The 27088-nt window shown below is 49.1% G+C and overlaps 6 protein-coding genes across 6 annotated transcripts; 2 read left to right on the top strand and 4 right to left on the bottom strand.

Moving 5' to 3' along the window:
- Nucleotides 1–292: 292 nt before the first annotated feature.
- Nucleotides 293–2087, bottom strand: CI109_106257 (uncharacterized protein; the record flags this gene model as incomplete). Its single annotated transcript, XM_065967804.1, has 7 exons — nucleotides 293–522; nucleotides 614–1082; nucleotides 1206–1341; nucleotides 1454–1540; nucleotides 1614–1677; nucleotides 1760–1850; nucleotides 1983–2087. The coding sequence occupies 7 exons, from the start codon at nucleotides 2085–2087 to the stop codon at nucleotides 293–295; spliced, it is 1182 nt and encodes a 393-aa protein (XP_065823876.1).
- Nucleotides 2088–2366: 279 nt separating this feature from the next.
- CI109_106258 (uncharacterized protein) lies at nucleotides 2367–4147 on the top strand (the record flags this gene model as incomplete). The annotated part of the gene is made up of 4 exons (XM_032005018.1): nucleotides 2367–2934; nucleotides 3066–3154; nucleotides 3315–3622; nucleotides 3781–4147. The coding sequence occupies 4 exons, from the start codon at nucleotides 2367–2369 to the stop codon at nucleotides 4145–4147; spliced, it is 1332 nt and encodes a 443-aa protein (XP_031860817.1).
- A 924-nt stretch (nucleotides 4148–5071) lies between these two features.
- CI109_106259 (uncharacterized protein) lies at nucleotides 5072–11434 on the bottom strand (the record flags this gene model as incomplete). Its single annotated transcript, XM_065967805.1, has 20 exons — nucleotides 5072–5147; nucleotides 5210–5406; nucleotides 5462–5668; nucleotides 5737–6039; nucleotides 6090–6226; nucleotides 6275–6344; nucleotides 6397–6437; nucleotides 6502–6553; nucleotides 6610–6720; nucleotides 6777–6855; nucleotides 6905–8709; nucleotides 8857–9366; nucleotides 9408–9757; nucleotides 9838–10129; nucleotides 10180–10467; nucleotides 10526–10692; nucleotides 10752–10811; nucleotides 11011–11161; nucleotides 11329–11346; nucleotides 11408–11434. The coding sequence occupies 20 exons, from the start codon at nucleotides 11432–11434 to the stop codon at nucleotides 5072–5074; spliced, it is 4941 nt and encodes a 1646-aa protein (XP_065823877.1).
- A 684-nt stretch (nucleotides 11435–12118) lies between these two features.
- CI109_106260 (uncharacterized protein) lies at nucleotides 12119–14240 on the bottom strand (the record flags this gene model as incomplete). The annotated part of the gene is made up of 7 exons (XM_032005020.1): nucleotides 12119–12160; nucleotides 12221–12418; nucleotides 12476–13004; nucleotides 13063–13127; nucleotides 13190–13520; nucleotides 13583–13805; nucleotides 13868–14240. 7 exons carry the CDS (start codon nucleotides 14238–14240, stop codon nucleotides 12119–12121), a joined length of 1761 nt encoding a protein of 586 aa, XP_031860819.1.
- A 317-nt stretch (nucleotides 14241–14557) lies between these two features.
- Nucleotides 14558–16355, top strand: CI109_106261 (26S protease regulatory subunit 10B; the record flags this gene model as incomplete). The annotated part of the gene is made up of 10 exons (XM_032005021.2): nucleotides 14558–14656; nucleotides 14724–14766; nucleotides 14838–14957; nucleotides 15025–15092; nucleotides 15159–15239; nucleotides 15292–15417; nucleotides 15474–15599; nucleotides 15677–15847; nucleotides 15910–16179; nucleotides 16248–16355. The coding sequence occupies 10 exons, from the start codon at nucleotides 14558–14560 to the stop codon at nucleotides 16353–16355; spliced, it is 1212 nt and encodes a 403-aa protein (XP_031860820.2).
- Nucleotides 16356–23143: 6788 nt separating this feature from the next.
- Nucleotides 23144–26307, bottom strand: CI109_106262 (uncharacterized protein; the record flags this gene model as incomplete). The annotated part of the gene is made up of 17 exons (XM_032005022.1): nucleotides 23144–23228; nucleotides 23330–23439; nucleotides 23508–23922; nucleotides 23976–24258; nucleotides 24325–24420; nucleotides 24486–24516; nucleotides 24578–24753; nucleotides 24814–25156; nucleotides 25222–25246; nucleotides 25305–25374; nucleotides 25427–25484; nucleotides 25548–25675; nucleotides 25732–25825; nucleotides 25901–26010; nucleotides 26077–26099; nucleotides 26163–26172; nucleotides 26241–26307. The coding sequence occupies 17 exons, from the start codon at nucleotides 26305–26307 to the stop codon at nucleotides 23144–23146; spliced, it is 2124 nt and encodes a 707-aa protein (XP_031860821.1).
- Between the last annotated feature and the right edge of the window lie 781 nt (nucleotides 26308–27088).

The raw sequence follows: 27088 nt of genomic DNA on the forward strand, positions 1-27088 counted from the left end.
AGGATATAGTCGCTGTAGAAAGAAAAGATAGAATGAGGAACAGAAAAGAGAAAGAGCAGGGAGGGAAGTTGGGTGTTTCTTCAGTGTCACATCAACCAGTGTGTGTGTGTGTGTGTGTTCGTCTATTGGTGCATGACTCGTCTCATCCTGTAACATGTGTTAGCACCGAAAACGTATGCACCCCGTTAACATGTTCTCGCTAGACGCAGCCGGATTATAGTCCTGCATATACCCTCTAGTTCTACGCCTTATCCACTCCACAGCCCGTGTCCCCTAACAAGTCGTCTAGCGCTTATAAGTCAACCTGTGCCCCGAGACCTCCTGCAAACTTCCTCGCACGCCTTGCCACCTCTCCTCTTTCACCCATCACTGTCAATCTCAATGAAGCCCCTTTGAGATCCTCGTCATCGTCGAGAGAGGGTATAGGGGTGAGCTCGTATCGACCGAAAGCCCAGTTGAGTATGTGCGTGGAGAATGAATGTGTGGAGGAATCGATAGCGGCGAGGCGTACGATGCCTTTTACTGTGGGCGCGACAATATAAGCATATCACTGTGGAAGTGACGATTGACCGGGGAGAAAGTAGGCGAAGGGACATGTGGAGAAGACACATACCTCTGTAGATCTCGTAAGAAAGCTTGGACAGCTCTTTATCCAGCTCTTCTCGGGTTACCGGTACCACCTCTCCCTCTGTCTCATCTTTCGCCTCATCCTTCTTCTCACAGTCGCCACAGCTCTCCCCATGCTCATGCTCGTGTGCTTGAGCCTTGCCTTTCCCCTTTGATCTCTTCCCGCCTTTCCATACATTACGCGTCTCAACTTCATCCCCATGCCACCCACTTCCACTTCCACTCCCTTCCGCCTCAGCCCAAGACTTTTTCTCCCCATCAACCAACTCGAACAATTTCGTATCTAGTCCAAAGATCAATTCAGGTCTAGGGGGGTTGGAGGGAGCTGGACCGATCTTGATTTTGGGAGTTTCGTCATTTAGGTCGTTCAGAGAATCTAAGAGATCGTCCATTTGACGTTCGGTCGCGAGATGATGCTTGTTGAGGAGGATCAAGTCGGTGTATTTTGCTTGTAGCTGGGTGGGGTAAGGAAACGAGTGTTAGTCCAATTATTAAATGGCACGCAGCAACAGCAGCGGCAGGATAGGTGACCGACCAATAACCGGGTTTGACCGTGAATTATTGGGAGAGAGACCTACCTTGGCAGAGGGAGACTGATCTTCGTAGCCCTTGAAGTTCAGACTGTCTACGACAGTAACGACACCGTCTAGCTTGAAGCCTTGCGGTTCGAGCTGTCGGATCTGGAGAGCGAGTGTCGCCGGGAACGCGGAGCCACTAACAGAAGGTCAGCACACAGCCTCACCTGACGTCAGACAAAGTATACAGTAATGAAACAATGTCGCTCTCGAAGTCGCTCTCGGCGAGCAGAGAGTGGAAGACAACTCACCTCGATTCGATGATGATTCTATCCGGGTTCATTTTCTCCTTGATCTCAAGCAAAGCGTTCTCGACGAGTCCAACCATGGTGCAGCACCTATGGTATCGCTTCTTGTCAGCTTGACGAATCTTTTCGACATGAACTTGCATAGCGCAGCGGTCAAACTCACAAGCAGCCGTTCAGAATTTCAGACACGCCCGAGATATTCGACTGAGAAGCAAGCAGAGAATCGACTGCGCAGAAGTGGAACGTTAGTCAGTATGATCAGTTTAGGGGAGTGTTATGTTGAAGGAAGACAGCAAGACAAAGACACACCTTCCACATCTCCATATTCGTTCTTGAGCAAGACTACTTTGTAGTCTTTGGGTAATTGTTGGATGAGCGTAAGGATCGTGGTCGTTTTGCCCTACACCGTAACAGAAGCAGTAAGCGACAGGACTACACTGGTGATATGCAATATCAAGCGTCGGAGAAGCTCACAGAACCTGTTCAGTGGATGCAAATGGGACATATCAGCTACATCCCCAATATGAGACACATGGAACCAGCACATTTTCTGTCGACGCAATGGGACGGTGAACATACCGAGAAATCCAGTAAAGCATGTCACGGGTATACCAGAATCAGCAGGTTGGATGGTCATCTCTATGATATCTATGCGATATGGGTTCTATACAGAAGCTGGATGCAATAGAGTTATGAAAGTCTAGAGATGCTAAGATGAAATGGAGCTTGGAATGTTCAAAATTCACTCGCATTGGAGGGAGTTCTTGTCGTCATCTCGCAATCTTGCTCGCGTTATCGATATCAGGAAATTCCAACTCGAACGTTGTTCAACTCACACTCATTCATCTGTTTCTTATCCGTTCTCTCGTTTCCCCTATATTTCAGACTCAGGACAGCTCGAAGGCTTACAAACGAGATGCCCTCTTTGCAACTTCTTTCATCTTTACCATCGCACTCTGAACCTGCTTGGGCAGTGACCTTCAACCCCGCCCGATCACTCCTCGCATCATGTTCGACAGACCGTACAATCCGTCTATACTCTTACATCCTCCCCTCGGACCCGAATCCATCTCTCTCTGGTGAAGGAACTTCGACATCGAAATTCCCCTCGTCATCTGATGCGAAACCCGTGTTCAGCTTGGCGAAAGTCATTGAGACCGATCATAAGAGGACTGTGAGGAGCGTAGCTTGGTCTCCTGATGGGAAGAATTTGGCAAGTGGAAGTTTCGATTCTACGGTCGGAGTATGGGAAGAGGTCATCCCTATTGACGAAGCAGAACAAGAGCAAGAACAAGGACAAGAAGGTGTATTCAGACCTCCTCGAGAAGGTGAGGAAGATGGCGAGAACGATGGGAGGGAGAAAGAATGGGAGTGCGTGACGACGTTGGAAGGACACGAGAGTGAATGTAAGAGTGTAGGATTCTCAAGTGATGGAGCGTTGTTGGCGAGCTGTTCGAGAGATAAGAGTGTCTGGGTCTGGGAGGGTGAGTTTGGTTTGACCTTTGTTACACAACTGTTCTCTCCCTATCTCGCTGGTCGAGTGCATCATCAGCAAAAGAGTGACGATTAATGAATACGGTCTGAGCTTGACTAATACCCTTTGCAAATACCACAGTGCAACCCGATGCAGACTTCGAGTGTATCGCCGTGATGATGGACCACTCGCAGGATGTCAAGTGTATTGCATGGCATCCTCAGGAAGAAGTGAGTGGGGTTTGCTCCAGACTCAGCGCCTTGTTGCAATTTCATCACCCGTCTCGCCTCTATCACCCTTTACCTTGACTTAGCCGGCTCCTCTCAGACCGTTACGACAACATGCTAGTGAGGTCACCCCCATGCTAATCACCTACGTGCCTCACCGTAGATCCTCGCTTCAGCATCTTACGACTCCCATATCCACCTCGCGTTCGACGATCCCGATTCTGACTGGACAATCTTCCAAAAGTTACATCCCAAACTCCCCGCTGTCCCACTCACACTCTCGTCCACCACCTCTCCGCAATCTCTGATAAGTGCATTGATACCCAGTCAAGCGGAGAAAGAGGCCGAGGAGAAATTGGCAGTGCCGCCTTTGGAGGAGGATGAGACGGTTTGGTGTTTGGCTTGGAGTCCGTGTGGGAGGTATTTGGCAAGTGGGGGGGATCAAGGTGGAATAAGGATATGGACTAGGAAGTGGGTACACCGGTGTCATTCATTCATTATCCACCCTCTTGTGTCATCGAATGGGTTATTGACAACGATGTCGACTCCCTACTTCGGGCGGACGCCCTTTGACCTTTCCACAAAACGTTCGATCCAAGCTGACTTGTACTCTTTCGTCGCGTGCGTAGGGGCTCACAACCCGACTCGCCATACGAAGAAACTCTCCATATCGTCGCTCACACCCGATCCATCTTCTCACTCTCATGGTCTCCCTCTCCCTCGTCCTCTTCTTCCGGATCGGATTCCGATCTAGGTCTTCTCGCCTCGGCCGGTGGAGACGGGAAGATCGTGATCTGGCAACTCACCTCCGGTGAAGGTGAAGGAGCAGAAAGGGTGAAGATCGCCCCTATAGCAGCTGTGAGAGATGCGCATGGCGTGAGCGATGTTAATAGTGTCGGATGGTGTGTGAGAGAGGATAAGAAAGGTCTTGGGGTGTTGAGTAGTGCGGGAGATGATGGGAGTGTGAAAGTCTGGAGGGTCGTCAGTGAGGATTGAGTGCGGGAGTACGCGAGATTGGGGAAGTGGTAGAAAGAAGATGAAAATCGATAGACCAGGCATGCACAAAACTTAGTGCAAGTATGGCACGAGTCCATTTCGGGCATCGATGCGCGGAGTATCATGCATAGTACCATTCCATGGAATATTGATTGCCTACACTCCCAATGCCGTATGAGACAGACCAAATATTACCAATGCCAATCCAGCCAAAAGCCTTGGGACAAAGATCGTTCCTCCGATGTCAACGATCCTTCCTCCCATTCCAACCGAGGCTCACATTTTGATGATGTGACACCGGTTCGTCTCCCTTGCTTGACATCGAACTCGACCCCTGGCGGAAGGGTGATAGTAGAGCAAGGACCATAACCACGAGATATCGAGCAAATATCGCGATCTTCAGAGTGGCAAGACCCTTTTCCACCACCACTCTGCACGTCGAGTCACTTTCGTCTGGGAAATGCAGATTTGTGGCTCTAACACGGTGGTCACTTCCTTTTAAACGATCTTACCCTCTTTGACATACTACGTCCGCCTGCTCAGATGATCGTTCGACCCTACTGCCCATGTAGCTCTGATGACTTGCTCATCATCATTTTTCAGATCTTCTCGACAGTATAGATAGGTCCAGCTCATGCTAGTACAACGATGCAAGTCATCTATCGACCACTTAGGCTTGGTGCTATCCTATCTGCCCAATGACCGAGCTCCTTTCGTCAGACTCGACTAATCTCGACCAGAAACCTGATACTGTCTGGCCTGGTCTGTGTCCCGTGTCCCGTGTCCATAGCTAATTTGATTCATATCTACTCATTTCATGACATAACAGTAAAAAAGGAAAGTTTAAAGATGTCAGGTATCGCGAACAACTTTTATTCAAAAGGAGGGACGGAGGGAGGATGGAGGTCAGGGGTGCAGAGAAATCTAGTAAAACCCAGTTGGTTGTGCCATCATACCTCCTCCATTTGGCACACCATTGCCCATGAATGGTTGACCGCCCCTAATAGAATTCAAGATATGTCAATATACTCCGGTACAACATAGGGGTACACGATCACTCACGTAGGTCCACCAATCAGTAATCTACCACCCAAACCTGATCCCAACAAACTTGAAGGCTCGTTGTCCGACTCCTTCTCGACCGTTCTTGATCTCAACTCTTTCACCTCCTTCTCCAAAGCTGCAATCTTGCTCGCTTGATCACGTTGTAATTGGAGTTTGTACGGCATCGAGTAGTCAGAAAGACCGAATCGCCATGACTAGATCATAACCATCAAGTCAGCAATCATTCCACTTTTCTAGCGCCGTTCTCACCATCTCCTCCACAAAGTCTGGTCGAACAAGCTCGAAGCAGACGTAAAGGATGGCCGCAAAGGCATCTTTGTTTCCGATCCCAACAAAGTAGCCAGCGAGACCTTCGGCGACGGCAATGTCCTTGCTTGCCGCAGAAGTCTCGAGAGCGTCCCGCCATAATCTGTCGGCCTTGGACAAGGCGAGGGACTCCTCCCACATGCTGTTGAGCTGATAACCCAAGCGCAGACGTTAGAACTGTAATTATCGTGACCATTCTAAGCTCAGACATCACCCACCCTGTACAATAAGGAAGCGATCCTTCTGAATTCCAGCAGCTCGTGGTTCTCCAGTCTCTTCGCGAGCTTGATGGCGTCGTATTGATCGTGGGTTTCCAAACTGCTTCGAAGGGTAACGTGGTCTTCCTCCTCGATAAGCAAGTCGTTGTAGGCCTCGTTGACGACTGCGATGTTGAGCTTCTGCGTAGCGATGAGGTAAGGTTTGGCGAGAGGAAGGTGGTCCTCGTTTTGCAGGATTTTGACAACACGGCCGTGGTCAAGACGAGGGCTAAGAGCGGCAAGAAGATCGGGCAGAAGGGTCGGCTATTGAGAAATCAGCAGAGTGCTCGTGATCGTTCGACGCCGGGACTTACTTGACGAGCGAGGTAGAATGTAACAGCCTTGTAGGCGATCTCCATGTTGGCAACCTTGACGACGACCTTTTTGAACTGATCGTGGTCCCAGTCGGCCAATCGCTCCATCATCGCCAGAGCGGCGTTATCCGGCTCGTCTGTCATGAGGTCAGCATCGTGCCACGAAATTAAACGAAGTAGCGTACCATAGACAATGTATAGGAAGACCAACTCCGGCCAGAGGTGCGCCTGCTCAGCAGCCTTGATGACCTTGGGCTATAAGAATCGTCAGTACTGTTTGTTTGCAGTCCACTATCTTGACACTTACGATGTTGACTCGTTGCCAGAACAGCTTGAGGTGCTCCATGACTGATTATGTGGAACATGGTCAATATGTGGCACACTGTTCAGGATGGCAGCGCGAAGCACTCACGTTTCTCGGGTCGGTACTTGGCGTACAGAACACTGAGCTCAGTGAACATACCCTACCACGCAAAATATCAGCACCATCTCAGAAACCTGTGAACCTATATATGCTCACCATGTGCGCACGCTCGAGACCTAATCCACCTTCCATCAAAGAGATGACCTCATCGAAGTAGCCATTTCGCTCGTAGAGTGACAACAAAGCAGGCAACTCCTCAGCGTGAACCTATCACATCGCATCAGCTGATCTGCCATGACCACATATCTCAAGATCTAGCTTACAATGAGGTTGAGACCACAGATCTGGGCCAGTCGGAATTCCTTCTTGTCGACACATGCAGCATTGACTTGCTTCCATACTCTGCATAACTTGTCAGCTTTCATTCATACCATGGTCATATTCGCCTCACTGAGTGTTTCCAGCCTTCCTCGCCGCGTCGACAGCAGCTTGGTTCTCGCCAAGGTAGATCAAAGTAGTAGCCAACCTGGCCCAGTTCGAGATACTTGAGAAGAGCAACTTGGACGCTTGGTAAAGCTCGTCCTCGAAACACTTCTCTCCGACCTGAAGAACGTCGGCGACGTTGGTCATACCCAGGAATTCTTCCATGTCGTGCAATCGATCGGTCTTCGCATATGCGTAGGCCAGCTCAGTGTCGATCTTGGGCTCTCGAGCGGTCTTCCTGGCCATCTGGAGGAATCGGACCAAATCGTCGTGCTTACCAGCACGGTTGGCAATCTCGATGACCTCGGCGAAGTTTGATGGGTCCTCAGCCTTGATGTACGAGTCAATGGCGTCCTTGACTCGAAGACCGTCAAGCTGAGCTTTACCGAGTCGGCTCCATACAGCAGGTTGGTTGATCTTGTTGGCGTACGCGAATCCACGGTCAATACTGACCATGTGCTCGACAAGTACGTTCATGGCCTCGGCGTGCATGTCGTGCTTTTGGTAGATTGTGAAAGCCTCCTCGTAAAGACCAGCTTCGGTGGCGACCTTGGCGATAGCCTCGACATCGTAGCCGGAAAGCTTGTTGATGTATCCCATAACCTTGCCCTTGTCGTTCTTGATCGCTGTGAGGAACATAAGACTTTGCAGACTTCGGTTGTCGCTGAAAGGTGATGGTTCGATGATGATTTTCTCGAGCAATTCGAGGAGGGGACCGTGAAGCTCCATGTGCATGAACGCCTTGACGGTTACGGACACATCATCGGGGTCGGTGCTCTCAGGAATGGCGGTAGCGATGACTTGGTCGATGAGGGCCCGTCGGTGGATGCTTTCGGGGTTGAGGACCTGAGTCCAAAGGTCGATCTCTCTTCGCTTGACGAGGTATCTTGCCTGGTGCTTGTACATCTGGTTCTCGTTGGTGATGTTGATGAGCTCATCATCGCAGAAGCCCTTGGCATAAGCGATGTAAGCGAGGTACGGGTCTCGCTTTTCGCAGTACTTTCCAACAATAGCCGGGTCGTAAAGGTTGTTCTCCTTGAGGAAGGCCTCGGGGTTGTTGTTCGAGTCGATGGCGATCTTGGCAATAGCGTTGTAGACCGCATGATCCGTGGAACCCTGCTCAACCTTGTTGTTCAACCAAGGAAGGATTAGCTTAAGTCGGTTTCGCTTCTCAACCTCCTCAACCAATTCCTCAATAGGGAAAGTTCCGGTGACGGACAACAAGAGGTTCTTGACAGTAGCTTCGTCACAGTCGACATCGAGCAATCCACCAATGACCTGAGGCGTTCGGGCAGAGTTGACTCGTTGAACATAGATTTCGATGAAGTTGGTGAGACCGTTCTGGTAGAGATACAAGACGAGGTCGTGAACAAAGTCGAATCGGTCGCACACGATGATAAGGGGGAGCTGGTCTGACAGTCGAGCCTCCTTGAGGAAGTTCTTGACCTTCTCGGGGTTGTAGAAGTTGCTTTCCCTACAGATTCGCTCGACCTCTCGGATCTGGCCAGTACGGGTAGCAGCCTGGATGTACTTGAAGTGTACCTCGGGGTCTTCGCTGAGGTTGACGACGGAACCAAGGTAATAGTAGAGACCATCGGAGCTCTTGAACTGCTCGAAGAGCTCAATGAGCTTGACGGGACCAAGGAGATCGGAGTATTTGGTGGCGATCTGAACAGCGATGGCAAGGTTTTGTCGCAAGTTGGACTTGAGCATCTCTTGCAAACAAGCGAATGATTGCTCAACGGTAAGACGACCAAAGTATTCGACGAGCCACTGCATGTCAGCATTGCAATCGAGTTTGCTAACTCACCTCTGGGTTGAACAAGTTGGTGTGAACCACGACTCGCTTGATGTCGTTGATGTCTTCGTAGTGTTCCAAAGCCTGCACTGGTCAGCTGTATTCCAGCTGCTCCGACTCACCCGTTGCACCAAACCAGCCTTCTCTGCCAAGTTGGCAATTCGAGGTCGGTCGTAATGTGTGAACATCTCGTTACCAAGAATGGCGTCAGCGACAGCAGGAGCGCTAACCAGGTTCATCTCGAGCAATCGGGTTTGCAAAGGACCTTGCTCAGGCTTGTTGTCCTTGAGAGCATCGAGGAGGATAGAGGTAGCCTGTTGGAGCATATTTTGGGCCATAAAGATATCGATGATTCGCTCGAGGTCGACCAATGGCCCACTCTCGTCGTTCACGAGCTGGGAAGCGAACTCTGCACCCTTTTCTGGGTTGATTCGGACGACATGCTGCAAGAGCTGAGCGTAGTCTGGAGTGTATCCAACCTTCTTGGAGTATAGGACAATCTTGTCAAATTGACCGAGCTCGGCGAAACAAGCAACAACCTTGTTAGGGACATTGGCTCGAAGGTAGACCGAAAGGGCGAGGTTGAGGTCGCCAACTCGGCAGAGGTCACCGAGTTCCTCACTGCATTCGAGCTAGGACGGATTAGCCGAGTTCATAAACTTCGGTTACTTACCTTGTTCTCCTTGAGCCATTTCTCCAAGAGGTTCTTCTTTCCCTGTTGAATCACCGGTCGAGCCAACTCCAACGATTCGTGCTTGTTGAGCTCTCCCTTCTCGAGAAGGATGCCGAAATATTGGAGGATAGGAGACAATGTTCCTGGGACTTGGGGAAGCTTCTTAAACGTCTCGATGGTCTGAGGTGTTCGAAGAAGACCTCTGGGGGAGTTGGCAGCGATCTTGGCCGCTTCACCGTATTGACCGTTCTGGATGTAGATCTGATATTGTTGCTGGATCATGTGGTCCGCACCGGGGAGACCGGCTCGAGTAGCGAGCTTGATAGCAAGCTCGGGGTTGTTCAAGGTTTCTACAGGTCAGTCAAGTCGTTTCAAAAGCTGGACTCACGTTGAATGTAAGGCACGATAGTCTCCTCGTCCACGCTAACACTCAAAACTTGACCCTTCCTGTTGACACCAATGATACCAGATAACAACTCGTACTCGGCAGTGGTGAAGATGGTCTCTCCGGAGATTCGGTTCATGTAGATACATTGACCGGTCTCAATTTCGTAAAGGTGGATGAAACCAAATTTGGTGACGAGGTAGATGATGCCGTGTTTTGACGAAACCTGGAGGGAAACGGGGAAGTCGTTGGTCGCTTCGGGAGGGAAGAAGACGTCGACCGCTTTCTTTTGGAAAGGAGGGTTGGGTGCTTGGTGACCGATTTCAACGATGTGAAGCTGGAAAAGTGATTAGAGTCATGTCAAAATTCGGCATGCAATTCGCTCACCTTGGCCCCAACCGCAGTTCTGACAGCAAAAGTGAAGAGCTTGGTGGGGTTAGGTGCGCCGTCCAACTTGATGGTCGCGAAGGCAGCGGCGTGGCCCTCGATGGGCTGAGATACACCTCTTTCCAAAGAGTAAAGCTGCATCGCTCCCTTGATCTTGAATCCTGTCTGCCCTGGTTGGCCTGCGTTGGGGTTGGAAGAGATACCAACGAGGACGAGCCACTTCTCATCTTGCGATATTCGGTAGTTGATAATTTGGTTGGCAGCGAGAGACGCGTGACGGTCGAAGACCTATGATTGATGAGCTCAGCAATGCCGTGGGAAGCCATAGATTGTAGACGGGACATACCTTTACGGGAGCAGTCTCTGAGAGCTTCCAGTGGAACACTTCTCGGTCAGTCACAATACCGAGGGTAGCGTCGTTGATCCATGTCCAGAAAATGACATCCTCGTTCATCAAGTGCGCGCCGAGCTTTTGTTTTGATCCGAGGTCAAAGACTTGGAGTTGACGACCAGCTGCGAGGACATACACAGGTCAGTTTGCCCTCGAGTGGAGAAGATTGCGAGCAGCTCACCCTTCAAAGCGAGGATCTTCACATCGCTCTTGGGGTTCATGATGGCCGAATCAGCCGTGACTGCAAGTTGAATGTCAGCATAAGGTCAACCTGTTTGGTATTGCATCTCTCCGTTGACCGCATGTCTACACAGCTCTCCTGATGTGGTCTTCCACACACAGCTTGCCAGCCGTCCGCCATCGATGCGTTCCCTCCTTCCATCTTGAGCGACTTCACATCCCGACCCGTAACTCGATGTCTGACAGAGAAACAAGCTCACTAGGTCTTCGAACGACATCGCTCGAGTCATTCAAGTTCACAATCACGACCTGAGGGGTATCTAACGATTCTCTGACACAGATCCAGGCATCTGATTCGAGGGTTAATGATTGGAATGAGATTGAGGCAGGTTGAATACCGAGAGCGGTGAGCTGTGAGGAGAGGAATAAGATCAGCACGTCGCCGTGCGCGAGAGCCATTCAGATGCCCTTCGTGTGGATCGTAATGTGTTTATTCCTGTTGACAACAGCGGATGCTCGTGGGAGCGTGTTGAGAGGAAGGAGACGAGGAATGAGGACAACAGAAAACAATAACATACCTGGAGATGCTCCGTGAACTACGAACACAGGGGTATCAGCGTTACTATTCATAGGGATGGACAACACTATGATACTCACCACGATGGGCTTCTCCGGCGCGGCCATTGTGCACCTCTTCGTTTATCGGAATACGTGCCAATCAGGTAGGTAGAACGAACCGCGTCGTTGAGCAATCTATCTGTTTTCGTAGACGGTCGTTACGTTTCTTAGCAAAGGTTGTCTTTTGATACAACCGGTATGAGCTGGACTTGGTATGGCTGTTCGAAACAGATGAGAGAGGTTGTTGGGAGGGTGGTAGGAATGGAGAGTAGAGGAATGCAATGTATTGATTGATTGCTGTGAGAGTGACAGCACACCGCGGTGACAACGAGGCGACTTGACAGGCGCGCTGGGTGATGACGAACGTACATCGGGCGGGGAATGCCACGTGTCGGCGATTACCGCGGGCATAGCACATGTGGCGCAGGGTTGTGTTGCAGCGAGCGAGAGATAAGGAGATGGGGTGCATCGACTTGAATAGGCATGTAAGAATAGTAGGAATGCTGAAACATGCAATGAGAAACATCACTGGGGATCTGCAAGCAACACGAGAAAGATTATCCCGGGAAAGTTGTGCTCTCGTGGTATGCTTTGCACATGACCGACCCTCTCTTGAGAAGGCCAACGAAGCAGCGTCACTCATTCTTGTTGGCAACTAAGATGAACATCTTTTCGTTCGCTGTATGGCTCATGCATACAGCTTGACTAACCCTAATTTTACAAGGGAAATCTCATATGCCTGGTATACGTCTATTGTAATCTCAAAACAGCGATACTCTCGACATGAGCGGTCTGTTAATTGTCAGCAAAACTTCCAGATTCTCTTGCCAGTGCGAAAGATTGGGTGCTCACTTGTGGGAACAGGTCAAATCCTCTCAACGACTCAAGCACGTATTTCCATTGACCTTCACCTCGCTTAGCACTTTCATTGATCAGATATCCAACATCTCGCGCCTGGGTGTGCACGTTACAAGACACATATACGATGGTGAGGGGTTTGAAATGGAGTAGTTGATCGAGGAAAGGTTCGTCACATCCTTTTCTTGGCGGCTATGAGGGGTCGCAATCATCAGTCTGACAGTCTAGTCTGACAGAATTATCACTCACATCAACAACAACACAACTTTTGCCACCCGCGAAACCCTTCTCTGCCAGACCACCAAAGATATCCTCCGCTTTTCCACACAACCAGGTGGTCTTATCCTGTAAACCGTTCATTTCCGCATTCTTCTTCGCAGCAGTGATACTATCCTGACTGATCTCCACTCCTGCCACTTTCTCGAATCGAGGACTCAGTGTGATTCCGAACAAACCCGAACCGCAATATGTGTCGACCAGGTGTGTTGGCGGAGTGGCAGTGGACCCTGGTGGGAAGATCGCTTCTTGCACATAGGTGGTGAGTGGGACCAGGATAGAATTGTTATTCTGGAAGAAGGAACCAGCAGCGAAGGAGAAGATGAAATCTCCAACTCGCTCGTAGACTGGTGCGCGATGGTTGGTGATTGCAACATGAGCTTCGTCGGGAAGGACGAAAGACGACGCAGAGAACGGGGTTTCGGAAGAAGGTAGCGGTTCCGGAGCAGGGAGGGAATCTCGAAGCAGGAGTGTAGCACCTTTCTTGAACGACATAATGGTTCTAAGAGGCATGTCAGCTGTTAGATCGCATCGAATGAATGGATAAGGCTATAGCTTACTCTTGCACTCTTGCCCTCTCTTCGACCATTTTGACGTTCAGTACCGGCGTGGCGATAGGGCATTCCTAAACAGCGAGCTTAGACGTCAGTGACCCCACGACGTCATGCATGGGACAGTGGCACTCACCTCGATATCCATTACTCCTGGCCTTCCCTTCCTCTCATATCCTATTCTGCACTCCCACCCTTTCCTCGCTTCCTGCTCCCCGTTCATCATGTCCTCTTCACCACCTCCCGCGCTTTCAGCCAATTTCGCTCTGGCCCACTTCGGCGGAGCGTCGAAATGCGGAGTGATCTTTGTTCGATAAGCCCATTGCTTAGGACTGCCGATTGTCGGTAAGATCCCAGGTACGGAAGATGAAGGGAGGGTCGAAAATCGTTTGTAGGCCAAGTCAACAGTTCTTCGCTTGTGCAAGAGTTGCAATGGGTAAGGAACAGGTTGGAGCTGACAGCCGCCACTATCGGTCACAAACTAGCGTCAGTGATTGACTCGGAGGCTATCGATACAGGTCGTACTTACCACTCGCCAAAGTACTTGCAGCCAGCATTTGGGTTCTTCCTCCTGTCACCCTCACCTCCTCTGAACTCCTCACTATACTCGAGGATTTCAACCAGATCTGCAGAACTGCATAGTCGGTCATGTTTGAATATCTTGCACCGTATCTTGTCGCCGGGATGGGCAAACGGTGTAATAATTGCCCATTTCTTTCCTGAGCTTGAAGTCCACAGTGAAAGCGACTCTCCTACAAAGTCATTCTTAGCAATTGTTCGCTGGATTGGACAGAACAAGGTCGACGGAACTCACCAGATACGGTGAATGCACCTGCGGTCGCCTCAACAATTTCGTATAGCTTCAGGTCCTCCGGAGCGTCCCATTCAGCTCCATCCTTTTTCGCCAAAACCTCCTCCACATAGTCTGGTCCGATGAAATCTTTAACGTCGTGGAAGAGCACGTCTGCTGGAGAGAATGCCTCGGGCAAGGGTCTTCTTTGCTTTCTGCCTTTCTTTCCTGGTCCCTTGCCATTGATTTTGGTCTCTGCGGGCTTTGACACCGATGTAGAAGATGAAGGCTCGGTGAACAGAGCGTTAACGGGCGCTTCTGTGACTTCGGTGAACGAGGCAGGAAGGTCGGCTTTGAATCGCTTTGCAGGGGGAGCTGCAACAGGAGAGCTTGCCATTTTGATGGGTGCTATCGTTCTAGCAAAGCGTGGTACTAGTCTAGCAAGAGCTGCTCGAAGGGACATGTACACTGTCCAACCGTATACAAAATGTTTACAACAGCACAACAGCACAACCAATAGCGACAACTTTGTTTCCAACGACGATCAACGGAAATTTAAAGTGGGGTGCGGATTTAGACTTGAGTGCAATCGAGGGCCGCGTCAGTCGCGAGCAAGTGCATCTCGAGCGTCATGAACGATCACACAACGTAGCGTATGACTTGATATTCAACTCTACTTTCGTTCGCGCCCAACCACAACAGCAAGCATACACCATGTCCAGCGGAGAACCTTCATCCTCAACAGCGCCGGCTATCGTCGCTCCTGCGGGAATGCCGTCTGACAAGTACGATGCCATCAAGGCTTACCGAGCTGTTCGTGTCCTTTCCGTTGGCCCTCGACGTAGATACCGTTTGCTGATGTCAGTGCTGCTTCTCACAGAAAGTCAAGGAGCACTCTCGTATGGGCGACAACCTCAAAACAGGTATGTACTATTCGTGTACCTTGGCCCCCCGCACCTGGCTCAGAACTCACAACCGTGGATGAATTTTACAGTTCGACTGAACATCCGTACCCTCTCCACCGACTTTGACAAGACTGAAGAAGACATCAAAGCATTGCAGAGTGTTGGACAGATCATCGGAGAGATCTTGAAGCAGCTTGATGAGGAGCGATGTAAGTCATCCACTTCATGTTCCTGAATGCTGCAACCTGATTCAGTCTGACTAACGTGGTTATCCAGTCATCGTCAAAGCGTCTTCTGGACCTCGATATGTCGTTTCTTACCGTCCTACCCTTCCTGCTGCCAAGGTGAGTAGCTTTCAACCGACTGTACTGCGTTGCGTTCAGGACTCCGCTCATTCACTTCTCTTACAGCTCAAGGCAGGCGTTCGGGTCTCTCTCGATATGACAACTTTGACAATCATGCGAATTCTTCCTCGTGAGGTTGACCCAATGGTGAGCGACCATGATCAGGCGTATCATGCTTTAGCTAACCTGTGTGAAATAGGTCTACAACATGTCTCTCGAAGACCCTGGATCAGCGACATTCGCGGGAATTGGTGGTTTGGGAGAGCAAGTTAGGGAGCTGAGAGAAGTCATTGAACTGCCGTTGATGAACCCGGAGCTCTTTGAGGTGAGTTAACATCGTGACATATCGAATACGCCAAACTGATTATTATGTCATATTAGCGGGTCGGCATTACACCACCGAAGGGTGTTTTGCTATACGGTCCTCCTGGTACAGGAAAGACCTTGCTTGCTCGAGCAGTGGCTGCGACATTGAATACCAACTTCTTAAAGGTCGTCTCCTCAGCTGTGAGTTCTTTCGTTTTCTTTGTGATCACCCTTGGTGTTCCCATAATGTGAGTCCTAACAACGCCGGCCAATCACAGATCGTCGACAAGTACATCGGTGAATCAGCTCGACTTATCCGAGAGATGTTTGCCTACGCCAAAGAACATGAACCCTGTGTGATTTTCATGGATGAGATTGATGCTATCGGTGGAAGACGTTTCTCAGAGGGTACCAGTGCCGACAGAGAAATCCAAAGAACATTGATGGAGGTGAGCTCCACGACATCGTTCTGTGACAGATCATTTTGCTGACCATGTTTACTATCCCGCAGTTGCTGAACCAAATGGACGGTTTCGACTCTCTCGGTAGAACAAAGATCATCATGGCAACGAACAGACCCGATACACTCGATCCAGCATTGTTACGACCAGGTCGATTGGATAGGAAGATCGAAATCCCCTTGCCCAATGAGCAAGGACGTTTAGAGATTCTCAAGATTCACGCTAAGGGGATCAACAAGTCGGGTGATATCGATTATGAAGCGGTCGTGAAACTCAGTGATGGTTTCAACGGTGCGGATTTGAGAAACGTGTGCACAGAGGTGAGAAGAGCCTAATTCTCAGTCCAGGCTACAAGGCGAACATGCGGCTGATCATCGATACTACGTAGGCGGGCATGTTTGCTATCCGAGAAGATCGAGACGCGGTCGTGCAAGAAGACTTCATGAAAGCTGTCAGAAAGCTGAACGATGCGAAGAAGCATGAGACGACGATGTAAGTTAAGTGGTAACGAGTATGAGGATCCACTGACACGAGTTGAGCAGGGACTACAACGCCGTATGATTACAACTTGGTATGCTAGACAGTATGCAATGCCCATATATGATCACCGTCTAGTCCTTTGTATCATACCTTAACCTCTGGGCGAGAGGGAGAGTGTGACATCCTACTGATACTCGAATCGAGTGCATTGACGCACCAAGCGAAACACATAGTATGTAAATTTCATGAAAGCCGGAGACTGCTGCACGGCCCAAACGACCGGGCAATGACATCCTCCACCCGATTTCATTCCGCGCTTTTCAGGTCTACCAAACCAGTCAATCTCTTTAACCTTCACTTCCCTTGCTTTCTTAGCTTTCCTTAGATCGTGTTTGGCGTAAACGTTTCGCCAGATGGCTCAAAGAGCAGACGCGTTTGGGAGTTGAACTGCCCTTTGGAGTGAAAATGAGCGGCCATTTGTCGTTCTCGAACACTGGAATTTTGGCGTTGCAGCTGTAGCAATTGCCACCATATGCATACCCCACGTATTCACCGTGTTTTGCAAGGTGCTTGTCGATTGTTGCTGTCTTGAAAATTGTCGCGCAGCGCTCCCACCTGAGCGGGTATTGGGGTGGCGTGATGGAACTTTGGACTTGGCTGAACATTGCGCCGCATTGAAGGGTCCCGGTCTGTATATATGACTTCACCAGCTGTTTTGACTCGTCGGACTGTATGTGTTGCACTACTGCCTGTTTCCAGGATGTTTGCTTGAACAGCTCTTCCTGATATTTTTGGGAGCAGGCACATCTGTCTTGGCAGAAGCATTGAAGTAGTGCAGCACGACAACTTTCTTTGGTTATAGATTGGCAAACCCAAGGGCTTGTTGTGTCGTTGACACCTTTGATGAGTGCCATGGTAGTCTGGATGGTGTCCTCCAGTTGCAAATCAACTTCCTTGGATGTAGCAGGCTGTTGACTGAAAGTGTGCTGTTGGTTGAGAGTGACATATTGCTCGCTGCTGCTGGAAACCTGACCACCATGCTGAGCAGACCGGCCGGAACCTAAGAGCTGATGGTCTGATGACCACATTTGACTGCCACTCGCTGTGTGGAAAAGACCAGCATATGCAGGGTTGGACAATGTTGCCAATCCTGCCACTGTGTTACTGGAATATTGGCCGTCATCACCATCATCAAAAGGGGGTAGACTTGCTGAGGGGTGGCTTGCAAATGATTTTGATACTCCTTGATTGTATTTCTTTTGAGTATCAAACCTCCCTGCTGTTCATTGGATTGTTTGATGTGAAGTAGTATGAACAATCAGTGACCGCTAAGCTAAAGACTCATGATCAACTCACTGTCAGATGTGTCAAGGTTGGAGAAGGATTGGTCAATGCTGCGGCCAAGTTGATCAAAAACATATGTGCAGCCATCTTTGTCCATGTAGGAGGTGAAACCTGGTGGTAAAGCCATCGTGTGCTGAGTATGACCTTGTGTAAGGCAGAGTGAATAAAACAAGTCTGGTTGATCAAGGGACTCTTGGACAGAGAGAGAGAGAGTGTGTGTGTGTGTGTGTGTATGTAAGGTGATAGGCTAAAACAAGTGAAATAGTTCAGGACGAGTACTGGGACGCTGATAGATGATAAGACAACAGAAGAGACATATTTGTAACCTCTGGGAAGCTCTTGATACTTGTAAAGTAGGTGAGTCTTCGACAATATCCAACTGGACTTTGCAATTTGCCAGATCGATTCAGCCTCATCCATTGATAGCATTTCCTTGGTACTTCTTGAACAGTTTACTTTTCATGCAGATTACACAAGGGATTTGCTAGCTGAAACATGTTTTGTGGAAGACATTTGTGTGGGTGGATTTGAGAAGGCACCAAACACAAGGACCATGTTGACCTATGACACTATCTACAACAGGGTAGCCTGCTTGCAAGCTGGGCAGTGGTCTCCTTGTGCTCTGTTGTTTCAGTTAGTCTGAGACAGAGGTGATCAAAGGAGCTATTGCTGTTGTGTTGCACCTAGCCTGAGGAGAACATTCACCCCAGCTCCTTCACATTGTTGGACTTCACCAGTATATATCCTGCTGGGTTAGTATTGCTGCCCTTACCCAAGTGGTTGCCTAAGCGGTGCCAGCAGTATCATGAAACACTACTACCAAGACCAACATCCTTGGGTATGTATAGCCAGAATGGGGAGTCCTGTCAGAATGCCAAGTAGCGTCACCTTTGAGTGTGATGTAAAAGTTATATAGTATTATAGCCCACAAAGCTATGTGATGATTCTTTGAAGCTAGGTGATGCATGTTATGACAAGCGTTTCGACAAGCGGGCATCATTCTAGCCTTTGAAATGATCTCAAATGGGACTGACTTGCATGTTGAGGCTGTGCTTTGTGTGACAGACTACAGTATCCATTCACCTGCACCACATTTAGCTCGCAAGTCGTTCGAAGCTCCTTGGCAAGGGTATAATGACCAATCTCAAACCTTATACACCTAAGACCAGAATACAAAGCAAAATAACTAGAATGAACAGTATGGAATCAAGCCAAACAGAAGAATTGCTCTCCAATCCATGACGTAACCAGCATCTACCAATCCCCAAGAGCTATACTATGCTTTCTAGGAGCATGCTTCAGTGAGCAAGCATCTCTTGGCTTCCACCTGACCCCCTCATACACCGGAAACTGGACATTGCATTTGTAAAGTGTACTATCATCCATTCGGGTACCATACTGACTGAGGCCATGGCGATCGGTAAGACGGACATCATACTGAGCTCCACATGTCCTCCACTCCAAGAATTTAGGTGGGACCGCATCAGATGCGGCTCTTTGACAATCAGGTGCACCACAGTTCGGTACACCAGTCATCATGCACGATAGAAGGATGTGTTGGTACTCATGTGATCGAACATAGTCAATCATAGATTCACCCAGGTCCCCCTTCTCGGCGGTCATTTCCATGTGCCTCTTTCTGGAATACTTGCATTCCTTTCCAATGCAAGGGAAAAGTGAATTGATAGTGTCATTTTTTCGCACTGAGTTCTGGTAGATGGTATCATTGAAAGAGCAGATTGCCCGATGATTTTTTATCACCTGCTCCTTGAAAATATCCTCTTGACAGACACCGCTGATGGCAGAACTGTCATTGAATGTAGGTGGGTTGTTGGTGACATTGGGAGATTCACCGACTGTTGAACATACCAATCCTGCATTGCCATGCTGAAACATTCCAGACAAATGACCATATGATGTTGGGTGGGACGCTGATGTTTCATGCTGGGAGGGATAGGCAGAGGTGGCAGCTGCTGTGTCTAGTGATGTGGTAGATGGCCGAAGTCTGCCAATGTACAGTTTGGGGTCAGATGGTGTCAGTGATGGAGTTAGCCCCCCTCTATATGACCCTCCTGCTGAATGACCAATTGTTTGTGCAGTGAAATTGTTGCCACTTTGTTCACCAAAGAAAGGCTCGGGCACTGAACATAATAAACCACTGATAGGTGGTAGGGAAATCTTTCCATTCTGGGTTCTGCCGCCCTGACTGGAGTCACCAGTGCTACTCATGTTGGAAGGTGATAGATGGTTGTATGTATGTGTGTGTGTGTGGGTGGGTGAGATTTGATGTTTGTTAGCATGAAATGTGCGGACAAGTGATTTGGAAAGCTCTACTTAGGGACCGAAGGCTAAGGCAAAAGAATCAGCTGCCTTCCTGCAGGTTTTTGAGAAGAGAAAATGGACTGTGAAACACTTGTCTAAGAAGCTCTGAATACCAATTCAGAAGGCTCAAAAATACACTACCTGCTGTCTTACATACCTAACAGTCCTTCCTTTGACGGTACCTTTACATGACTAGCCAATATCAGAAATGTTTGCCTAAGGTATTACTGCTATGTGTTGGACTATCGAATAAGAAGCCTTTATTAGAAGCACTGGTGAGACAAGTACTGGTTCTGGTGAGGCAACTTCTTCTCTCCGCACCTACACTATGGGAGACATGTACTTGTGGGTATGGAGGCAAGCTTTCACACTGGTAAGGAGGGAGATGGGAGGTGTGCTAAAGAAAGGACAATGTTTTGGGCTTGTTGTACTACTGACTGAAGCTCAATTGCCACAGAGGGACCTGTCGCAACCTAATGCATCGGTACCACCAGCTTATGTTGTGATACTCCAACCTGATGCCCAGATGGGTTGCCTCACCATTTGTCCGCATCTATTTCAGTCCACACCGGAGGAGATCTGCATATGAAAATATGAAAATGACTGACAGAACTCCGAAATAGTTTTCACTGTTCTGGTTGTGTCGCTGGTACTTATATACATAGAATAGGACTTGATCATGCTTATTCCTGTGATAAATGTATATTCCTGTGTCTAGTTTACTACTATTGTGCAAGTAAAGCATTCTCCTAGTCAACCCCAAGTCTCGTACACTCAGGATTTGACTTGTTCTATTTATTATATCACTCAAACACATCCATACCTCTATTGCCCAGTACAGGCTTGTCATTAGACTGGCCTCTGACAGGATGGCAACAGCGGTGGTGACAACAAAAGAAGTGATTATGATGACAAGCGGGGTCCAGTTTAGAGCCCAACTGCATGACTGCATGAGTGGGACTCAAGCAGTGATACATAGCTGAGAAAAGCTAACAAGAGGGCTGGTGTATTTATACTTTTTGGAGGTATACATTTGCTATGAATGCTAACCTTGTCGTGTGTCGCTCAATTTCTGAAGTTGAAACATAGAATGCATGGGTATCAAATGTTGGTGAACACTATGTTGGCTTGTAGACAAAAAGACAAAGAGAACTGGCAGTTAGACTATAATCTACAATCGAGGAACTCCTCATCAGTTGCAATTTTGTGGTGTCAACGAAAAATTGAATCCATATGGTATCTCCAATGAAATGGTTCCGGCTTTCATCTGCTCTTGTGCTCTATAGCAATGGTATGGACTGCAGTACATCGTCGAGCTATTAGAGCCGGGAGGAGTATACTTGATTGGCCACCCGGGTGCACCTGCATATTCCGGGATGAGGGTGTCACAGCGCCAGGTCTCATAGCTTTTATTTTCCATCGAACCAAACTTCTGAAGACCAGATTTGTCATTGGCTTTGCATTGATATACAGCACCACACCTGGTGAAACTCGGTTTGGAGGGTGGCAGAGGTGGTTCGGAGCTGGTTTGACATTCACCACAGACTCGGTCACCAGAATAAATGACGGACTGGATCATTTTCTTGAACGTGTTTGTCTTGGTGTGACTGTCAACACGATGTCCTCTCCCTCTATACCCCTTCAGCAACTTTGCATGCGCTGCTGCTGTATATTGGCAGGAATTCTGGCCCTTCACACTGCCTTGACAGTCGATAAGGACGTTGTGGACCTTTGATCCCAACTTGTTGAGCGCTGGCCCTGTAGAGGCATCAATGAAAGCACAAATGGCCTCATAGCTTCTGGCGAGTTGCTGCATGCTGTTCTGGTAGTCCTCTTGACTGCTCCATGTCGAAGCAGGCAGATGATGGATTGGTTGATTCTGGCGAGTGAAGGTGCCACTAGGGGTGTTCCAGACTCTGTTGTCGGTCTGGAATGATGGTTGATACACCAGCGCCGAATGCGGTTGCGGAGAGTAACGGGTTGATACTTCTTTGCTTGCTGTGGGCACCGCTATCAAAGGGAATTGGCCGGGATAGTTGATTGGTTTGTACGGCAGACTGTAAATGCCCCGCTTGGAGGAGTGCTGGATAGGGGCAGATGGACCCATTGTTGTGAATTCTGTGGTGTAAGTGTATCGATCCTCTGACCCTGGAATGGCTACGAAGAGGAAAAAGAAACAAGAGTCAGCTAGATCAATCAAAAAAAAAGCAGCACAGGGATGACTTGGTTTGTAGACGCAGAATACAAATCCCACTCACAATCATCCTGTTCTTGTGGAATCTGACCGAAAAATTCATCGAAGGCGGGAAGAGTGTAAGATTTCGTAATGTTGCTGCCATTGTTGTAAGGACCACTCATCTTTCAACAGTGGAAGTGTCGATGAAAAGATATACAGGAAAACCAGAATCTCAAGGAGTACGAGTCGACTTATAAGCAGAAGCCGCGGAAAGCTTGACGAACGAATGATGAAGATGGATAGTGACTTTGTGAATCAATTGTAGATTATGACTTGGTAACAAGGAAGTCCACATACAGTATTGCGGGTAATCGGTATTCGCAGAAGTATAATGAAATCCCTTCCCCCATTTCATCAAAGGTAGCCATAATGTAAAGCCTTCACGTACGATAAGGGAAGCGCTTGTCTGAAACAGCAGCGTATAGTACACGATGGTTTTCATGACGACCACATAAAAATGCTCATACAACACTCAACTTGTACATTTGGATTGACCTGCGATCCTCGCACGAGTGCTCATTCATCTCAACTCGGCTCGTTGCTTCCGAATCGAACATAGATGCGGGCCTGACCAAATGCCTTCGTAGGCGGCTCATGTCTTGCTGCAGAAGATGGTGCGATGTCATTAGTACATAGGCATGGCGTTCGTGAGAGAACCGTGAGGAGGCTTCTCACAATCAGCGAACACTGCTGCCGAATGACTTCATAAGTTGATTCTTGGTGTCTTCCACGACCAGGCGGACTCATCGATGATCGCACGGAATCTCATTGCTCAGATATCTGGCCCATCTATCACATTTATACTATATCTAATTTAAAACATTACCAGCTCTTGGTCAACGAGATAGATCTACAAGACTCCAATATTTCGTTCTTCGTCTATGGTGACCGCTCGGTACGATCTACTTCCTCATTGCACGACCTGCCCCCATAAACGCCTTACCGATCAACATCAACTGTCGCCTCGATTCCCAAACCGGCAAAACGCTATGGGCCGGTAAACGTCAGCACCTTCACTTCCGAGGCCACGGGCAAAACCAATGATGGCGGAACCAATCAAGTGAAAGGGAAAGCAAGCCGACACTCACATGCAGAAAATACCGGCTAAGAATGCCCAGATGAACGCTGCAGAGATCCAGAATTTGAAGAACTTAACAGAGAAGACATAGTGAGCTGCGAACATTGGGATCGGGACAATCTACACCCATCAATGTATCAGCGCGAGCAAAGTAAAACAGCTTGTTAAGGTGAAGTTGCAAGACGTACGATTGTGATGATGAGCGAAACAGTTCCGGATATGATCGAAGCTCGCTTGAATACTTTCTGAAGCATCTCTTGATCCAACTCCTTCTTCGTCCCATTATCACTACCATATTCATCGTCATCCGACTCGAACGGAGATCGATTCGCCACGCCTATAGTCGTGACAGTCGTGACGTCCCTTTTCTCAGCGAGTTCGCCAGACTGCGCAGGATTCTTCTCATTACCGATAGGTGCCTGGATAGGCGAAGGGGTGATGGCGTCGCCTGTCTCGACGTGTGCAGTCTCCGCGGGACCTTTGGCATTGGTAGACGCGTTGTCGTCTGCTTGGTGGATCGCACGAGTAGCTGTCCAGTCGTTTGTGCCAGGGAAAAAGTAGGCAAGGATGAGTGTGGCAAGTGTAGACATGACAAGACCGGGTCTGTGAAGGGCGATCAGCCGAACACCAGCGGACGTATCAATGTTAGGACCCACGCAGAACCGGAAATGGCGGCATAAGGCTTCGCCAAGTTGGCAGTGTTGATTACACCATACACCTTCCAACAGCCCAAGAACCATCCAAGCATACCGCATACTGTCCCGAAAAGGGTTCCCCAGAATGCTGAAACCTTAGACATCCTCCCCCAAACTACCGTCAAACCAATAGGTACAACAGCAGGGGTGAGACAAACACCTTGGATGTAGAACAACCATCCGAGGTCGATGTTTGCGGCATGGAGGATACAGGCCCACGCACCGAACCATACAGCTGCGATGGCTGTATTATGATATTGAGCTATCAGCACATGTACTGGTTTCTAGTTGGACGAAGTGCAATATTCACCAATGACCAGATGAGACCAGAAGACGACTTGTTTGCCAGTCAAAGGGCGACCATAAGTCCCGAAGATGTCGTATACGACGATACTGGAGACAGCAACTGAAAAGGTGACTTCAGCAACGTACAATATTCAGGTGGCGAGCCCAGTCTGATTGTGCACTCACTCAATTCGGAAGACGCGGCACTAGTAGCGGCCTATGATGACGAAAGTGCAGTCAGTCGCGTGTCAACCATCGTACAGACGCGGTAAGCTCACCATGAAAGTGGCAAGTAAAATAGCTGCTGCACCACCTGTACCTAGAAGTGTGACCGCTGCCGCAGGAGCCACAAGACCAGCTGATTGTTGGCTGGCACTCAGTGCGAATGGATAAGTCGGGAAATTGGGACTTGTTTGTAGCGCTCGAGCAGAGAGACCCATTGTAGTTCCAAAAGCTAAGCTATAAATGAGCTGTATGTTATATGGTAGTTGGCAAAGTAAAAGCTGTCACTCACCCCAAGGAATAGCGAACCATGACAAACCACCCAACATATAAGCCTTTGTTGTACTTTCTGGCCGAGACGCGATTGCCCTTTGCCAATAACCCTGATCACAAAACACTCCACTGAACCCAGAAGCAATTGTGCACCCCGCAAAGAGTATGCCTGCGTTACTCTTCATGGTCAGATAGCTTCCCTCGGTGTTGCCGGCCACGGCGTCGGTCTGACCGGCTAGGACAAGAAGGTCGTATAGTTTGGAGATGGATCCGAGTTGTGGGGAGGTGGCATACGCTGAGAACATAAACATGTAAATGATGACGAAGAGGATGACTGTGTGCGTGAAGTCACAGATGAAGGTCTGGGTCATAATCACTTTGTGGTCAGCCCTGTCGAATGCTGGCGATGTGGGCGACAATTGCTCACCGCTCGGAGACCACCTGCAATAACGCTGTCATATCCTGTATCAGCCGATGCTCTAAGTGACTGGTGAGCAAGTCCGAACTCACTAGATTGCGATACCTATTGGCAGCAAGAAGTTACACGCTTCGATATTCGCTCCCGTCAGAGCGTTGATGGCTGCGTAGAAAGTTTTAGCTGTATATATCTGCTCTATAGTCATCTCACTCACTTGCTGAAGCACCCAGAATCAGAGATCCAGAGACGATATGTGCACAGACCAATGCGTACTATTCACGTGTTCGTTGACCTGTCAGAGAGTTCTCGATGTGACGTGCGAGCGAGAAACTTACAAATGTGAATAAGAGATGACTGGCAGTTCCGTATCTTGCTCGACAGATCTGGAGGAAGGTAGTGGCTCCATTGGCATTCATCTTGACCTTTGCGGCGATTGCAGCAAAGAAGGCGATCTGGATGGTACCTTCCCATCATGATTTTCAGCCACGTATCAAGAGAGAACCTCGAGTGGCAGCTCACCTCCTACACCATACCACCATGCTGCGCTGAGACCTGACTGATAGGTTGCAGTGCTTGATTGCAAAAGCGTGGCACTCCATGTCCAGGCGGATACCTGCAACGACCAACATCAGCATTGTGAATCGTTGCGCAATACGCTTATTTGCCTAAGTCGCAGAATGATACTGACGATACCCGCACAAATCAAGCCAGGCTTGATCGATCGACTCGCCGTTGCAAACTCGGCCGCATTGTTGGTATCAAACCGTGTAAATCGACGCTGGAGGTAAGTGAATGCGACTGCAAAAGTGAAAGAGGTTAGCGATGCTCCTTCAGATCGATCGGCCTCACATGAGCTCAACTCACTCATAAGAACAGCGAATGCGGCTCTGTACATTGATCCATAATCAACATAGGGATCCCTTTGGATCTTTGCTAGATTGCCCACTCACCCTAGACCGACTGCATTGATGTCGGTAAGAGATCAGCATGTCGGTCGCAGTTGCCACTACGTATGATAGATTACTCACCTACGACTCCATACCCCGTCGCTGGCGATAGCAGCTTTGTGAACTCTCTCTCGCCCACTTGTGTCATTTCGAAGTCGGTTCTGTGCTACTTTGTAATATCTTCGGTGAGAATGCATTACTTGAGGGTGCTTGCATTTCAATGGGAGACCGGGATCCTCTTTATTAGAATCGACTGATACGGTACTTGGTTGCCACGGCGGCAATTGGCGTCATACAATCCGAACCCCTCCTCCCCCACCCGACATCCCGTTGATCCTTATCTCACATGCCGTACACCCAAGCTCGATAAGCCTCGTTTCTGCAGGTGTCTTATGGATGGGAGACTGCTTTGGGTTAGCTGGGGATTAGTGTATGACGATCGGACATCCCAAACCGGAACTGGCATTATTACAGGATTGGCGTCCTAACCAAGATCGATTCCGCGATAGACACCGGAACTTGGTGCCGAAAGCCTAAGGCCCCCTCCCGATCGTCAATGTCCTCACATGCAAGTCAAGACCTGTGGACGACGAACGTCTAAATATAGAGTACGACGATAGTCAGTAAGCTGCGCTTCGGACACGGTGAAAGTTGATGATGAGAAAGAGGAATTGAAAGATAAGAGTAGATCAGGGCAGGTCGATTTTAGCTCGGCGGACAACTCCGCTGAGATTCCGGTAAACCCCTCTCCGGACACATGTCCAACGCTAGCTTCAACTTCTTATCGGACCGTTGTATCGTCATGTTGCGCCTTACCCCTCTCACTTGCGCCTCGTCTCTCAGATCAAAATCGATCGCCTCCTGACAAGCCGGGTCCCGCCGTGCAATCAACAAGGACTAGTCAGTTTAATTGGTTGGACTGAAGCACG

The sequence above is a fragment of the Kwoniella shandongensis genome, chromosome 11 (assembly GCF_008629635.2).
Source record: "Kwoniella shandongensis chromosome 11, complete sequence".
Lineage (NCBI taxonomy): Eukaryota > Fungi > Basidiomycota > Tremellomycetes > Tremellales > Cryptococcaceae > Kwoniella > Kwoniella shandongensis.